The 18,194-nt window shown below is 44.4% G+C and overlaps 1 protein-coding gene across 1 annotated transcript; it reads right to left on the minus strand.

Moving 5' to 3' along the window:
- Positions 1–1,672: 1,672 nt before the first annotated feature.
- hmox1a (heme oxygenase 1a) lies at positions 1,673–18,145 on the minus strand. The gene is made up of 8 exons (XM_069909957.1): positions 17,859–18,145; positions 15,559–15,679; positions 9,960–10,451; positions 9,654–9,718; positions 6,776–6,896; positions 5,263–5,754; positions 3,732–3,822; positions 1,673–3,056 (listed from the first exon to the last, which is right to left on the minus strand). Exons 1-8 carry the CDS (start codon positions 17,894–17,896, stop codon positions 2,917–2,919), a joined length of 1,560 nt encoding a protein of 519 aa, XP_069766058.1. The 5' UTR covers positions 17,897–18,145; the 3' UTR covers positions 1,673–2,916.
- Positions 18,146–18,194: the final 49 nt, after the last annotated feature.

The raw sequence follows: 18,194 nt of genomic DNA on the forward strand, positions 1-18,194 counted from the left end.
ACGTGCTGAGGGACACTCTGAGGCTTGGTCAGCCAACGCAAGGGCGCTGTGGGGAAAGAAACACAATCTAGTCTTTCCAGGTACTGAGGGGAGGTTTTTTTTCCAGATTTATTGTCAGAGTACATACATGACATCACATAGAACCCTAAGATTCTATTTCCTGTGGGCCAGACAGAATTACCACTTATTGGCAGTGCAGAAAATTGTACACTATGTGCACATGCAAACAAAAAAATGTAAACAAACTGAATGTGCAATAGAGATGGAAAAAAATCATTAAAGTGCAAAAGTCGAGTCCTTAAATGAGTTCCTGATCAAGTTGTTGAGTCTGATGGTGGAGAGGTAGTAGCTGTTCCTGAACCTGGTAGCATGAGTCTTGTGACACCTTTACCTCTTTCTGGATGACAAGGTGATCGGAAAAGGTAAATTTTTGTGCTGTATGGGTCTATCATGAACACACATCTCAGCTGTCAGTAAGGCTCAACAATGACTACTTCTTGAGAAAACTGAAGTGGGCAAGGCTACCGTCCATCATCACGTCAACCTTCTATTTGGAGCATCCTTGCCAGCTGCATCCAGGATCGTCAGAAAGGATCTGTGGAGTCTATACCTCCCACATTATCTACCGGGATCGTTGTCTGAAGATGGCATGCAAAAATCATTGATGCCCCCTTCCACCCTATACACAGCATCTTTCAGCTGTTCCTGTTAGGGAAGAGATACAGGAGTATTAAGAACCAGCACCACCGGGCTGAGGAACAGCTTCTTCCCAGAGGCAGTGAGAATGCGGAACGACCAAAGGAACTGCTCACACTGACCCTCCAAGACACTCATTACAAAACAGTATTTTATAGATAAAATACTTGCCCTGCATTATGTATTGTTTATCTTTAAGTGTTTCATGTCTGGTTGTGTGCATGTTTTGCACTGAGGAGATTTGTCAGGTGGTACTTGTGCAATCATAATAAAAACTTGACTTGAACATCAAGTCTTGTCCAACACAATCTCATTTGGGGACTGAATTCTTGCCTTGATCCATCGAAGGATAATGACAAGTAAAACAGGACAAAAAGTGTGTGAAGCAAATAAATGAAACTAAGAATCTTGGGAAAGGAGAATCACAGAGAAATAATTGATTACCTATCCATAATCTCAAGTATGTCATTCTGTCCTAGCTCCCTCCTGTTCATTTAATTTTCTCTTATATTTATGCTTTTTATCCATGTTAAACTTGACATTCTAATATTGTTTCAATATCCTAACTGGATTTGTTAATGATTAAATCACTGGCTAATCCCATTGATTGATCATGTTCTGGCACCACTCTCAATAGCACTCAAAGAATCTTAAACATTTGTCAACTATTCCATTTCACAGATGCTATGGAAAGCAATTTGATAACAAGTCACACAAGGAGATGTTAGGACAGATGGCCAAAATGTTGTCCGCCTGCTAGGATTTGAGGAGTATCCGAAAGAGGTTGAGAGAACCTTCCCCCACTAAAATGGTTCCTTCATTAGTGGTTCTGAGACCAGTCATTACTTTGAGTCAGTACAGGCAGAACCAGCATTCAAGTGGTTTGTGTATCTCACCACAGACTTAACTCATTGAGCTCTCAATTTTAGTCCATCCATACTTGCAACCAAATGAGCAATACAATCACAGAAAATGCAACTGTTAGCATCAATTTTATTTCAAAGGCAGCAGTCTGTATTGAAATTGTTGCAAGTTTTACAAATATTTATACACAAAGCATCAAAAATAGAAAATTGTTTACAACTTTTAGTTACAAGTGGTTACAAGGAAAACAGTACTTCATGGAGCCATTGGGGGGAGTGTAAAGAGAAAGATTCACAGTGGAAACATTCAAGGGCGGAATTCCATAGTTTATGGCCTATGCAGCTGAAGGCCTGGTAGAACACAGAAGTGGGGATCCAAATCTCAATTGAACTTCAACCTTTAAACCAACAACATTTAGAACATCACAGAAACAGGCCCTTCTGATCTTCAAGTCTGTGCAGAACTATTATTCTGCCTCATTCCACTGACCCGCACCCAATCCATAAGCCTCCATACCCCTCCCATCCACGTGCCTCCAAATTTTTCTTGTTTGTTGAAATTGAGCCTGAATTCACCACTTCATCTGGCAGCTTATTCCACAGCCCCACAAGTCCAGTTTCTCCTAGTTTCCCATTTCTCATTGTCTGATGTAAAGAAACAGGACACTGGATATTCCCCCAGGAAGCTGCCGATGCACTTTTTTTTTTATATTTACACTGACTTTTTCAGTAAGATTATTTTCAGATACTGAGCAAGGCAGGTTAATGCAATTTGGGTGCAGATCATTTCTGCTCTAATTGAAATGTGGAAGCACCTCAAGGAGTTGACTGGCTGCCTCCTGTTCTTGTATTTTCTTCCCTGAGTTTTTATTCCAGTACCTTCTACCTGAAACAGTCCTGAAACAGGACAATATGCCTGGTCCTCCAGAACAATGATCTGGAGCAGTTTCTGTACTGGGTTCTTTCACACAGGCTGGAGCTCCCACTTTTCAACTGATCCTTTCAAGAGCTCCCAGAGCACTTGAAAGCCACCGAAAATCTCAACAACCAGACGGTCTATTTTAAATGTGATTGGCTCAGAATTAAATACTTGCTGGGTCCACTTTATTGTCACTTTTTACAATGTGCTGAGGAGATCCTTTGTCCAAAAGACAACATCTCTATCAGTACAACACTGTACTGTAACGTCAGCCTCGATCATGTGATCTAGTCGCTGCTGTAAGATTTGAACCTAAACCCACCTGACTATGAGGCAAGAATTCTACTCAGAGCTGCAGCTAACATGATACAATTCAGTTAGTGCTGCAGGAGATGAGGTCTGTTCAGTTTGAAACCCTGTGCTTTATGTTCAGCAGGCTCATAATAGATACCATCCAATACCAAGGGACATAGCCACTAAGCCAAGAAGGACAGTGAGTCGCAGGCCTGGACTGTCTGTCAGTGAATCACATGGTTGTAATGGCAATTCCCAAGTACTTCCTGTGTGCATTGATTGTCCTGTGAAGTAAATAGATTACAGTCATTAGTTGATTGGAATCAGCTAACAGTTTAAGTGTACTTGTATGTTATATAGAAGTTCTAAGCATCCTTTTTACTTTTAGAGGCAATTGTATTCCTTTTGTTAGTGAATCCTTTTTGCAGAGGGGTAGAGGTGCAAATAATCTTAGTTAATAGGTCCTTTCAAACTGCTGTGTAAAATGGGGTTAACCCTAACCCTAGTTACACGGCAGTTAGAAAGGGTCTGACCCTGTCAACCCTGTCAGAATCCAACCGGGTCCCTGACCTACCTCAGAGGTAGTCAGGGAAACCAGTTAAACTTACCTAGGTCATGCCCACAGGTGATTTGAAAATGAAAGTAGCAGACCCATTTATTCTGGTGATGTCAGGACTTGTGTGAGTGACCAGGCAGCCAGCATCCAAACATTCAGCAGTACTTCCGAGAGTACATGACGTGTCATTATGGGGCAGGGTTCCCCTATTAAATTGCCAGGCAATTTAAAAAGTGCTTCCAGCACCTTTGCCCCAGTAATCACAGCTGGGTTGCAGGAGGGCTACCCAGGTGCTGCAATTTAAAAGAGGCTAACCCACTTGACCAGAGCATCAGTTACTCGCTAACAATTACCCCCTCTCAGTCTTCGTCACCCAGTCATGATCCCATCGAATTTCCCTTACCCTGAACAATGTTACGTTTCCGGATCTTGCTCTGGTGCACAAAGCCATTTCTCTCGGACCCGGAGCTCAGTCTCTGGAGTTCATTGAAGACCTGCAATGAGAAGAGGTTTTTTTTTCCCATTCCAAAAGGATTTGTAGCAACTGACTTAAGGTGTGGAAGACCAAGTTTCTCAATCATTGCAATACCATAATGCAGAAAGACTCAAAGAGCCATATGCCCAGAGTAGGGGCATCATAAAGTGAGTGGGGAGAGAGGAACCTGCTGGGTAACTTTTTATTTCACACAGAGGGTGGTCAGTGTAACAAGCTGCCAGAGGAGGTGATGGAGTCAGGTACTATTGCAATGTTTAAGAAACATCTGGGCAGATACATGGATAGAATGGATTTAGAGGGATATGGGCCAAACACAGGCAGGAGAGTCTGGAATCTTGACCATACCTTGATGAAGGGCTCAGTGTAAAACATTGTTTACATGGCTTTGCCACCTATGGAGACTGGAGGATGTGCTGAGTTTCTCCAGCACTTTTGTGTATTAACTAGAATCCTCAATGTCTCCATTCTAATCAACAATGAAAAGTTAGTCTGAAAATTAAATAAACTGCAGACACTGGAAAGCTGAATCAAAAAGGAAAAAATTCTGACAAAGGGCCACAGACACTTACGGAATAACAATTGTTGATCAGATTCAAGATTTTTAATTTAGACACAGCATGTTAACAGGTCTTTCCAGCTCATGGCCAATTAACCTATGACCCCGTGAGCAGATTAATCCAAAGATCAAACGAACTCCATTCTGTATAACCATATACAGCACAGAACAGGCCAGTTTGGCCCTACTAGTCCATGCCAGAACAAATCCCCACCCTCCTAGTCCCACTGACCAGCACCTGGTCCATACCCCTCCAATCCTCTCCCCTCCATGTAATTATCCAGTCTTTCCTTCAATGTAAATAACATCCCTGCTTCAACCACCTCTGCTGGAAGTTTATTTCACATCCCAACCACCCTTTGCATGAAGAAATTTTCCCTCAATTTTCCCCCTGCAATCTCAAACCATGGCCTCTGGTTTGAATATCCCCCACTCTTAATTAAAAAAGCCTATCCACATTGACTCTGTCCCTTTTAAAATCTTGAACACCTTCATCAAATCCCCCCTCAATCTTCTACGCTCCAGAGAAAAAAGCCCCAGGCTGCTCAACCTTTCTCTGTCACTCAAACCCTGACATCCTTTCAACATTCTCGTGAACCTTCTCTGCACTCTCTTGATTTTGTTTATCACCTTCCTCTCGTTTGGTGACCCAAACTGCTAAAGCTGAGGAAACATCAAAAACAAATATAGACAAGTTTTAATAATCAGGTAGTCCCCAAATTATGACCTGTATACAGTACTTTTAATACAAAATATGTACTCGCACAGCAGTTTTAAAGATTTTTTTAAAAATTCAATTGTATGTGCAAGTGGATGCAACTTGCATAGATCAAAAGTTAAGGACTACCTGTCCTGCAAACTAAATGAGAACCATTCCCTTACTTCCACGTTGAGCTGAAAAGCCCTGTTCGCCTCTTCCAGGATTCTCTGCTGTATCTCCCCGTTGGTTTCCAGTGTGTTCATGCGTGCACGGTACAGCTGCTTGAACTTATTTGCGCTGGTGATCCGGTCAAAGGTGAAGAACGCAACCCCTTCACCAGTGCTTGGCAGCTGCAATGCTTTCTGGGCTACCTTCTTCAGCACCTGGCCTCCTGACAGGTCACCCAGATACCTGATGTAGGCATGAGCAACCAGCAGCTCTGGTTCCTTACGCCCCACGTGCTGGATCCGTGACACGTACAACTCAGTAGCCTTCGGACAAGTGATGTGGTTCTTCCATTCTGGCCCATGGAAGTATTCCAGGTCACGCTCCAAGGCTTCCTTCCGGTTCAGCTCGGAGGGAAAGTGGACAGGGGCAAAGGCTGGGTGGTCTTTGTTCCGCTCAATCTCCTCTTCCAGGGCAGTGTAGATGAAGTAGAGAGAGTTGAGTAACAGCTAGAGTAGGGAAGAGAAGCAAGAGGTTGGTGAATGAGGCCTTGCACACTGTTGGGGAACATTCTCATCAGAAAGGGATGAGGGTGGATTGTGCAAGAGGATTCAGACAGAGGGCAAAATTAAATCAATAATAATGGAGAGGTCACAGGGACAAGGTAGGAAAGGGAAAGAGCAAGCCCATTCTCCAAAAAAAAACTGAAAAAGCACTACATTGTCCCAGTGGCCATCTTTCAATCTGTATTCAGTCAGATAGAATTCAAATATTCAGTGGGACTATTCAAGGAAGATTAGCAGAGTTTCCCATATTTGTCCCTCCACCAACATCACTGGACAGAAAATTCAGATATTTCCTCTGTTTTGGGTCGTGCTGTTGTCAAATTGGCCACTTCGTTTCCCATGTTGCAAGGGTGACTGCATTTGAAAGGGGTTACAGGGGTGAGAGGTGGATTTTCTAAATGGAGAGGAGTTCTTTTTGCCTTGTAGGGACTAAAGTGGGGGGGGGAAGCAAGAGGACATTGAACAGAGGGCAGCAAAAATGGCATAGCTTGGTGAGTTTTCTAACAAGTTTGAAGATGCTCTAAGGCAGAGAGAGGACACTGATGTCCTGAATAAATGAGAGCTAGATGTCTGACTAATATTGAGGGAGTCCTGGTTGGAGGAGCAGTACCTGCTGTGCCAGAGCAAAGTATTAAAAAAACGCTGTACAAGGGGAAAGCAGCTAGAATGGCGACTTCCCAAGGACATTCTTCAACTCTGACGCTGTCTCCCTCCCCAAGTTTATCAAGCCATACAGACCAGGAGAGACCCTGTTTAACTCCTGGTCAGAGCCACTTGCCCTCAACTTTCCCCATACTGAGGTGAGAAAGACAGCTGACCTCTCCACCCCCAATTTGCTAGGTTCAGAAAGAAAGGTGTGGGGGGGAACGACAGTGGGAAAGAGAATGGAAAGGCCAAATAAAAGAATGTGAATCAACAATTACATTTTAATTTTCAATTAAGTGAACCATTCCTGTGTTTATACCTTAAATTGATCCCACGTGATCTGGCCCTTCTGAAAGTTCTTCATGAATTCGGAGTTTTCGGCCAATTCATGGGCCTCCCTAGTGGCCACCTTCAGAGCTTCTGAGAGGTCATTGGGCATGCTAAAGGCAGAGGTCAGAGGGAAGGGTTAGATGGGACTAATCTCAATATCAGTGCAATCCCCAGTGCTGTATTCAAGCAGATTCATCTCCATTAAAAACATAGCTACTACTACAATACACAAATGTGCTGGAGAAACTCAGAAGGATCCATAGAAAGAAAAGGGTAACCAACATTCTGGGCCTGGGCCCTTCGTCAGGTTGCAAGCAAAAATAGGCAGATGCCTCAGTAAAAAAGCTGGAATTGGGGCAGAGGGTGGGAAATGGGAGAGGAAGAAGAAAGGGACAGGGGAGGAGCACAGGCGAATAGGCAAAAGGTCATGGGTAGAGCCAGCAAGATTCCTTCCAGCCTATGCTTCTGTTTGAGTCTTGACATAAAGAGCAGGTTTTTCTATCATGAAAGACATTATGCAGTGTTTGCAAGCCTGGAAGGGCAATCTGGTATATCCTGGAGTAATGTAAATTAATTCCCTCTGCCTATCCCAAATGAAATTATTGCAGGCTATTGAAAATTTCCATATTGCCCTATCCCATATTCCTGTGGTTCAGCCACCTGTTACTCAACCACCTCATCACCAGGAGGTGTTGGTAATGTGCCTACTTTAACCCTGAATGGTGACCAGGGTGAATGAGGAATGGGTTGCTGGTGCAGCAGATGCCAGCAATCCAATTCAGGGCCATGTTCAACAAATGTTCCCTGTTTCTTCCCCCCTTCCCCCACCCCCCAGACAGCAGAGCTAGGGGAGCATTTCTTGCCAGATCTCTTTCTGGACACCTACGAGGTACTAATTTTAAGGCTGGTGTCGAAAAGGCCTCTCCTTGCCCTTCTCCACTCAACTCATGTATTTCCTTAGCTCAGTAGGTTTGCCAATCAATGTCAGACTCCAATGTTTTACCGGTCCTAGGTGTTGCAAAGGCTGGGCCTGGCCCCGTGACTACACAATGTCCCAGTCAGCTGAACTGTCACACCACCTATCCTTCATGGAAACATTTTTCTACACAAAAACCTTTGCCTACAAAGCCATCAGGCAGTGGACAACATTGGAATGTCCTGTTATCCAAGACGACCCATCCTGGGACCATCATATTGATGTAATCATGAAGAAGGAACACCAGTGGCTAGATTTTGTTGAGTTTGAGGAGATTTGGTACGTCACTAGAAACTGTTGCAAATTTCTACAGGTGTACCCAGGAGAGCATTCTAACTGGTTGCATCAGTGACTGATAGAGATGCCAATGCATAGGACAGGAAAAGGATACAGAGGTTTCTAAACTTAGCCTCATCTTGGGCATCAGTCTTCACTCCACAAGGACATCTTTAAGAGGTGGTACCACAAGAAAGTAGCCTCTATCCTCAAGGACCCTCATCACCCAGGCCATGCCTTCTCACTGCTACCATCAGGAAGGTTATAGGAGCTCAAAAACATTGAGTATTACAAATACAGCATCTCTCTTTCTGCCATCAGATTTCTGAATAGACACCACTTTTTTTTGCACTAGAATTTAGCATCTTGTTCTGCAAAATACCACTGCAACAAAACCACAAATTTCATGACACACGTTCACGGCAATAAACCAGATTCTGATTCTAGAACGCCTCATCGCCAGTGCTTACAAACAAGCAGTAGGACTTGGCCTGGCTGGCAGGGAGAAGAACCCTCCTGAACAACCAGAACATCAACCCCCCCCTCAACACATTGTTCCTAGAATGTCTGGAGTGGAGGCTGTAGCCCACCTTTGCAAAATGTAAATTGGCTAAGAGTGTGTGGAGGATGCAAGGGTCCTGGTCACAGTTCATCCCCACCAGCATGACAGAGGACCGAGTTACAGGCTGCTCCCAGGGACACATCCAGTGTCAGACATCTAGAACTCTGGAAGACCAGCAAATCAGTGAAAGATGCCCATAATTTGTTGGTCTTCCAGCACATGGAGATGTTGGTGAGGGAATCCCACTGACTGGCACATTCCAGACAGCAGGACTACATGCCAAGGGACACACTGATGCTTGGCACAACCAATGCAAGAGCGCTGTTGTGGGAGGGGTGGGGTGGGGGAGAAAGAAGGACCACAATATAGAGTCCTTCCATTACCAGGCATTGAGGGGCTGAGACTGAGGGGGAAGTACCTCCAACATCAGAGGACAGAATAACAACAAAGTAGAACAGTGGCAGTATTGGTGTTAATAGAAATGAATGTAAAAAATGCACAGTGATGGAAATTTATGGATTGAAATTAAAGGTGGGAAAAGGCTATGAACAGTTTTCCTTTTGCAAATAATTTATTGTGAAAAAAGTCCATTTTTGATTTAAAAGAACTGTCATTGGGAAAAGCTCAAGGAACACCTCAAGGTGGTTGCATTTACCAGTTGGGTCATTAACCTGTCCACACAATGGTTTGTGTGTATCTCAACTGATAGGCACCGCCTCCCCAAAATCTTGGGAAACCAACAAGAGCACAAAAGTCTGCAAAATCTACAGAAATGCTGGAGGAACTCAGCCGCTCTCACAGTATCCATAGGAGATAGATATTGACTCAGGCCCAAAGTGTCAGTAATATATCTTTACTCCTACAGATGCAGTAAGACCTCCAGAGTTCCCCCAGCATTTCTGTATATTTTTAAAACCAACAGTTTACTCCCATTTACACATTGAAGTAGCAACTGTGGCACTGCGTCATTAGTGGCGAGGTAGAGGGACTTTTACTTTGCTGCTCAATGCCATGTTGTGACTGAAAGTTCACACCCTGATGCTGAATTCCTACCTGCCATTCATGATGTTACTGTTCTTCTGGTCCTTTGCTCCCAGCTGCAACAGTTCCTCAAAGACCTGCAGTGGAAATAAGTTGAAGCAATTGGAGGACAAGACTATGAGATTGAGCAAGTCTCAGAGGAGGCCTGACTAGGACAGCTTTGGGGTGACAGGGCCAGGACTAGGGCAGTCCTAGAGCAAAAGTAAGCAGATTTATGTAAAGGTCAAATGAACCCCACTCTACAGCTGAGAAAGCATCAAAAACAAAATACAGACAAGTTTTAATAACACAATAATCTAAATGAGACCATTCACTTACGTCCACATTCAGCTGAAAAGCCCCGTTCGCCTCTTCCAGGATTCTCTCCTGGGTCTGTCCATTGGTTTCTAGAGTGTTCATGCGTGCGCGGTATAGCTGCTTGAATTTGTTCGCGCTGGTGATCCGGTCAAAGGTGAAGAATGCAACCCCTTCGCCAGTGCTTGGCAGCTGCAACGCTTTCTGGGCCACCTTCTTCAGCGTCTGGCCGCCTGACAGGTCACCCAGATACCTGATGTAGGCGTGAGCAACCAGCAACTCAGGCTCCTTGCGCCCCACATGCTGGATCCGTGATACATATGTCCCAGTGGCCTTTGGACACTCAATGTGGCTCTTCCATTCTGGCCCATGGAAGTATTCCAGGTCCTGCTCCAAGGCTTCCTTACGGTTCAGCTCGGAGGGAAAGTGGATAGGGGCGAAGGCCGGGTGGTCTTTGTTCCGCTCAATCTCCTCTTCCAGGGCAGTGTAGATGAAGTAGAGAGAGTCAAGTAACAGCTGGAGTAGGAGGGAAGCAGAAGTCAGTGAACAAGGCCTGGCACACTGTTGGGGAACATCCTCATGAGGATGGAATGAGGCATGAGGGTGGAATGTGCACAGATTCAGGGCAGAGGGTAATGGTATGGAGTGCAATGTTAAAGCAGACAGATCTTTTAGTGGTCCTGGAGTAGTTTACAATTGGGTAGTATGGGGAGGTTCAAGAACCTGGAAGCTTTAGGGGTTAAAAAAAATGGACAGTCCCAGTATTGAGATTGGGAGCTCATTCTTTGGCTATATTTCACATTGTCCTGCACAGTACACTGAGATGATATGGAAATTAGAACATAAATCACTCTTCATCACGGGGGTCAGCAGTGGGAAGGGTCAAGAACTTAAAATTCTTGGGCATCAGCATCTCTGAAGATCTGTCCTGGGGCCTCTTCCTCACGAAGAAGACTCATCAGCAGCTAAACTTCATGTTGAGTTTGAGAAGATTTGGTATGTCAAAGACTCTTGCAAATTTCCTCAGGTGTACTGTGGAGAGCATTCAGACTGGTTACATCACTCTTTAGTTTGGAGGTACCAACGCACAGGACAGGAAAAAGACTACAGAGAGCTGAAAACTCAGCAATGGACATCAGTATTCATTTCATCGAGGACATCTACAAGAGGTGGCGTCTTAAGAAAGCAGCCTCTATCCTCAAGGATCCTCCACCACCCAGGCCATACCCTCTTCACTTAGCTACCATCAGGAAGGAGGTACATAATGGACAAGAGGGGGGAGGTAGGGAGGGTGGGATGGGAGGAGGGTGGGATGGGAGGAGGGAGGGTGGGTGAGAAAATGGCACTGTATATATTTGAAAGGAAAAAGTATGTATCATGGTTAATGTGGTTTATGGTGTGAAAAATAAAAAATTAAATTAAAAAAAAAGGAAGGAGATTGTTAGGTCTGCTTTGTTCATGAATGAGTGAGACAAACACCAGGCTGAGTCGAAATCAGGGTTCTTTGTTCTTTATTACCGGATTGTAACACTTGCGACTAACCATGTTAGTCGGAGAATGCATTCTGCCGTTATCAGCAAAATGGTGATTTTTTATACCCTTGGATATGTGCTTAGAACATCATCATCTCATTACTTGTCCAATGACTAAAACTGTTGCTATCCTTTCCCTGCTAGCTTCCTGCCTCTCAATCCATCAATGTCTCTCTTATCTTGTAAGTACAAGGATGCATTCACATCTTGTTACAGCCCTGTACATTCCCATCTCATGATGTTTTACCTAACAAGGTACAGGGGCCTGTAGACGAACAGCCAAGAGTAGAAAAACAGCTTTTTCCCTTCTGATCAAACAATGAACCACAGACACTACCTAGTTTTTTTTTGCACTAATGTTTAAAATATAATTTAGAGCAATATTCGCACCTCTAATGCTGCCATGAAACAATTAATTTCATGAAATGTTAATGGCAATAAATTCAAGATTCTGCATACGAAGTCTAAAAGTAATAATACACTGATCAGGGAACTGTCCACACTTGGTTTTTTACTGACCTGGTGTCTGTATTCTACAGAATAATTTGGAGGATTGGTTGCAATGCTTAATCACACAATAATAGTTATTAATTAATAAAAATTGAATTTGATGGAACTTAATTCCTTTACTGCCTGCTTAACTACAGGGCTGCGTGGTTAGCATAGCAGTTCTTCTTTCTTTGGCTTGGCGGACGAAGATTTATGGAGGGGTACGTCCACGTCTGCTGCAGGCTCGTTGGTGGCTGACAAGTCCGATGCAGGTCAGGTAGGCACAGTTGCAGCGGTTGCAAGGGAAAATTGGTGGGTTGGGGTTGGGTTTTTCCTCCTTTGTCTTTTGTCAGTTAACAGAACGCTATTACAGCGCCAGTGACCTGGGTTTGAATCCAGCGCTGTCTGTAAAGAATTTGTACATTTTCCCCATGTCTGCATGGGTTTCCTCCAGGTGCTCTGGTTTCCTCCCACCCTTCAAAACATTTGGGGGGTGGCTAAAGGTTAATTGGGGATTTAGGCAGCAAGGACTCATGGTCCAGAAGAGGCTGTTACAGTGCTGTGTCTAAAATCTAGAAACTACATCAGTGGCAATGTGAGGCACACAGATGCAATTAAAATGTCTCATCATTTGGTGATACAGAACTGGATGAGTTAACAGAGCACAAGAATCAGATGGATTCCCACCTCTGCAGCTATCAAACTTGTAGATTCAGGCAATAAACCCAAGATAAAAATATTTAGTATCAGTGATCTTGAAGAGGTTTGTTTGGCAGAATTAATACATCAGGGTCCTAAATACCCTTCACAGAAGGAAATTACTACCTCTACCCTCTGACCTGAAATGTGACTCTGGACTCCCACTGTGATCTCACCACTTCCTGAAACAGCTCAACAATCAAGTCAAGAGATCAGGGATATACTGCCTTCGATTTCTGAGCATAGTTAAACAATTGTCTGGTCCACAGCAAACTAAATATTGAACAGTGCTCTCCAGGTTATTAACAGCCCATTTGTAGTCACCCCAACATAAATGAGTGTTTGGGAGACCAGAGGAAAGGATTTGCTGGTTGCCATGGAGCTGCCTGCACTTTCTGTAAGGTGGAAACAGGACGTCTTTTCATTCCTGCCCCTCCTCCACCCACCTTGCACCCAAACTGCAATCATCTGGGGCTGGGGTGAGCCAATCAGGGCTGGGAAACACAGAGCAGACACATCCTGAGTCACTGAGTCACTCTTCCCTCTCAAGTTATAGCTGTGTCTGTGAAACTATCACACACTGCTCTCTCATTTCCTTTATCAGTAGTTTTCAGGAATGAAAACTTGTAACCAGTTTCAAATGATTGGAGTGCTCCACAATCAAGTGGACAAAGTTGATAAGAGTTGTCTGGCCTTTAAAAACCACAAAATCTTTAAGCATGACTGAGGTTGCTCATTTTAACAGCTATTACCAGATAGAGGAGTGTTTTGTAGATGCCAGAGTCCAGATTGGAAATCCTTCATGACCACTATTTTGTACCAAGAAGATGTGATCTGCCAGGATGCAGTAGATAGGATAAGACTGGCTAACCTCTCACTCAATGCCACCAAAACCAAGGAGCTGATTGTTAACGTCAGGAAGCAAAAACAAGGTGTGCATTGATTATTGGGAGATCAGAGGTGGAGATGGTGAGCAAATTTAAGTTCTTGGGAGTCACCATCTCAGAAGATCTTTCCTGGACCCAACAAACTAATGGCATTATGAAGGAGGAATGTCAGCACCTCCCTCAGGAGTTTGCAGAGCTTTGGTATGACATCAGAAACCCTGGCAAATTTCTACAGATGTGTGGTGGAAAGTGTGTTGAAAGGCAGCATCACAATCTTATGCTGACACCAGTATCTGAACAGAAAGCAATGCAAAAGGCAGTGGACATAGTCTAGGGCACAGGCAAAACTCTCCCAGTCAAGAATATCCACAGGGAACCCTGCCATCAGAGCAGCAGCAACTATCAAGGATCCACACCACCCAGCTCATGCTCTGTTGTCACTGCTACCATCAGGAACAAGGTATAGGGGCCACAAGACTCACACCACCAGGTTCATGAACATCTGCTACCCCTCCACCATCAGACTCTTCAACAACAAACTCAATCAGGGACTCATTTAAGGTTGTGCACTTTGTTTCTTTTCCTTTCAGTTTACATGTGAACATTGTTTTTTTTTGCACCACCAATAAGTGGTAATTCTGCTCCACCTGCAGGAAAAAGAATCTCAGGGTTGTATGTGATGTCATGTATGTACTTTGATAATAAATCAGAAATCAAATCCATCCATAGATGTTGGCTTTTAGACAAGATAGAAAAATGTAGTCTTGTCTGAAGTGGGGGGGTGGGAAGAATGTGATAATAAATTTTATTAATAAGGGTTTCTCCATGGAATCCATGGCTATATTGAGAAAGCAGACTATTGGGTCATTTAGTGCTGTGAGTGAGATCTTGCTGTGCACACATTTGTCTGGTATAATGGTGAGCACCTTTCAAATCTCATTTAATTGGCTGTAAATCAGATTATGAAAGATGTGATACAAAAGCTAATCTTTCCTCATTTTATACCTTTGAGGAGTAGGGTTGTGACCCGATTTCTGTCCCCAATGTCTTATCCATCTTACACCAACTCTTCCCCAACTACCAACTCTCGAGAATAACTTATTTTTTTGCAAGCACCCAAGTCACTTAATCTGGTACACTGCATGATGGCAGGAGGGTTGGTAACTGATGGATACAGACTTGCTAATTAGTAAATAAGAATTTTTATTTCAGGTACACACTGAAGAACATTAATGAGTGATAAATATTTAAAGAAGAAACATTTATATGGTTAGGACAATTAATCTAACTGAGGGGCTTTCTTGCAGCTATCATTGACGTGAAGGGCCAAATGGACTGCTTCAGCATTTGGAGATCCCAAGATTTTGGATATGGAACACGTTTAATTCTGGATGCATGAGATTATGTTGAGACCATCAACTCCCATGAAAGATGCCCTTTGGTGCCCCAAAACCTGTTGATCTTTCAGCACATAGGTCAGTGAGGGAAGGCTGATGACTACATTCCAGATCACAAGAGTACATGCTTGGCTCAGACAACAAGGGGACTGTGGGGAAGGACCGAAGTCCAGAGAACTTCCATTACTGGGCAGTAAGTGGTTGAGACCAACCGGAAGCCCCTCAAACAGGGAGTGGGCATAGCAACAAGGTGCTGCAGTGGTGCAAATAGAAAGTGTATGTAACGGATGAGAATGTATGGATATGACATTAAGGGAACAAATAAACCAAATGGCTTTTTGCAAGTTTATTGTGAATAGAGCCTTTTATTTTAAAAAAAACAGAATTTATCATCATGAACAGTCTCAAAATTTGTTTTGTGTTACAGTGCAAATAATGCTACAAATTAAATTTAAAAATAAGTTAGTGCAAAAAAGGTACTGTCTGTGGTTCATTGTCCATTCATAAATCTGATGGCAGTAGAGGAAAAGATAAAGAGATTCTCAGGAAAAATTCCATCTCACTTGAACCTTGTGATCTGGTGCATTTTGTTGCCAGATTGTCAAAGTTAGATACTTACTGTAAACTGGTCTCGTGTGACCCGACCCTTCTGGAAGTTTCTCATAAACTCTGAGTTTTCAGCTAGTTCGTGTGACTCCTTCGTGGCCAGTTTCAGAGCCTCTGACAAGTCCACAGGCATGCTAGGACAAAATGGTTAATTACATCAGTAAAGAATCCACAGGGAGGGACCCTTAATGAACACTTCCCTAGCCATGACAGGATGAGCTAACAAGGTAAGCAGTCAGTAGGGGAGGTATGTGGGTGTTTGCAGTCAAGAATGCAATGCCTCTGAAATCCTGACAGAGGAAGATTAGATTTTCTAGATTAATCTCAAAACAGGAGGTTATAATAACTTTAAAAATTGCACAATAAAAAAATGCAGAGTCAAAAAGCTACATAGTTTAAAAATGGGCCCTTCAGACATTCATTCATCTATGCTGACCAAGTTGACTATCTGAGCTGCTCCATTATGCCTGAATTTGGGCATTACCCCACTAATCCTCTTATCAATGTACTTGTCCAAATGTCTTTCAGATGTTGTAATTATACCCACCTCTACCACTTCCTCTGAAAGCTTGTTCCATATACATCTTGATGTTCATATCTGAACAGTATTACCATTGTTTGAAAAAACCTGAGCAAACTACAAGCTTGTCACTGAGCAAAGCCATAACCACTGCAGAGGAGGCTGTCCATTCAAATAGTAGTTGCCTGAACCAGAGTGTGAAGGTATCACTCCCATTCTGTTCCTGCCTCCTGTCCACTTTGACTAAAATGGTAAATAGGGCTCCAAGCTCATTCAAACTCCCAGCTTGTAACCTGCTCTAGTTCTTCCACGCACACCCCTCCCCCCCACACCTGTTCTAATCCCCAGTCCACCTGCCCCACTCTAATCCCTGGTTTCCCCCTGTTGTAATCCCCAATTCTCTCCTCCCCTCCATTCTAAACACCAGGCCACCCAGTAACCTTATTTCGCCTCCCCCCCCCACCCCAACCATTACTTCTCTTTCCCTCCCACTCTAATCTTCATTTTCCCACCCCCTCCACTCTAACCACAAGTCCACCACCAGTTCCCCCTTTCGCACAACCAGTAAACTGCAGTAACTCCCCCTTCTCTAACCCCTTCATTACCTCCCCCCACACACTACCCACTGGTTACCCCTCTACTACAAACCTTGGTTCTTCCACTCCCTGTCTCTCACCCCTCTCCACTCTAATCCCATTCTCTCCCCCTCACCACTCAGGATTCCCTCCAGACCACCAACAGTTCTTATCCCCAGTTCCTCCCATCTGCTGCAATCCCAGTTCTCTCAATCCCAGGTCCTCCCCTTCTGTTCTAACCCCCCCCCCCTCTGCCCACAACAACCCCAGTTTCATCCACCCCCACTCTATTCCCCAATTCTCCCCTTTTCTAACCCCTGGTCCACCAGTTCCTTGCCTTCCCCCCTCCATTTTAATCCAGTTCTCTCCCACCCCACTCTAATCCCAGGTATATTCCCCTGTTCTAATCCCAGTGTCTGCTCTACTTTATTCCCATTTCTCCCCCCCCCCAACTAATTCCCATTTCTCTTCCTATTCTAATCCCAGGTCTCCCATGTTCTAACCTCCCAGTCTACCCACCCCACTCTAACCCTCAGGTCCGTCCCCCCCATCCTAATCACCACACCTCCCCATGCTCTAAACCCCTGTCCCTCACCCAATCTCAAATTCCAGGTCCCACACCCACCATTCTAACCTGTCTGCAGACCTCACTCTAACCCCTCATTACCCACTCCAAACCCTAGTTCTTCTCTGCTCCAAACTGCATTGGTTCTAACTCTTTGTTCTTCCCAGCCCCAATCTCTTTTTCCCCCTCCCTGCTCAAAGCCCCATTACCCCAGTTTCCCCCACTGCCTCAAATCCTGGTCCCCCACTGCCTCAAATCCTGGTCTCCCCCCCCCCCCCCCCAAGCTTCATGGCTCCTTGCTATAACCTGCCATTTCTTCCCCCAACCCCCCGGAAACCCTGGTTCCCCTCTGCCTTAACCCTCCCCACCCCCCTGCAATAACTCTGGGCATCCCACCACCTGCTTATAACCCTAGGGTTCTTTCTCTCGCCTCGCTCCCCTCCCCCCTAACCCAGGGATCTCTTCCCCAACCTGCTCTAACTCATCCCTCAACTAATCTTTTACTCCTCATTCCCCCCCACAGCTCTAAACCTCCCAACAGATAATACTAGTTCTCACTCGCTGTTCCTCCCCCCCCTCCCGCCCGCTCTAATCCCAGTTTTCACTCCTTACATTCTCAAATTTCTGATGCTTTTGCCTTTTTTTTCCCCTACCTTTTACTGTCCAAGGGCTTCTCTGCTGAGGATATCATTCTCCTTTCCACTTGTTCCTCCCAATTTTCCGACTACTTGTTCAATCTTCTGCTAAAAAAATGGTTTGTTCGACTGCCTTTTATCTCCCTCTCGGATACAATGACACGCTGAGGGGTTGTCCTTGTTGGCGAGTCCCTCCCATCACTCACATGACACTGCCGACACAATGAGGCACCACAAAAAGGGAGTCTGACTTTATTTCCTTAGGGCCTTTCTACAGTACCGAGGGAAGGCACCAAATTCGCCTCATTGTTGGTCTTTCACCTCCCTCCTGCGTCTGCCAAAATTCTGCCATTG

The sequence above is a fragment of the Narcine bancroftii genome, chromosome 13 (assembly GCF_036971445.1).
Source record: "Narcine bancroftii isolate sNarBan1 chromosome 13, sNarBan1.hap1, whole genome shotgun sequence".
NCBI lineage: Eukaryota > Metazoa > Chordata > Chondrichthyes > Torpediniformes > Narcinidae > Narcine > Narcine bancroftii.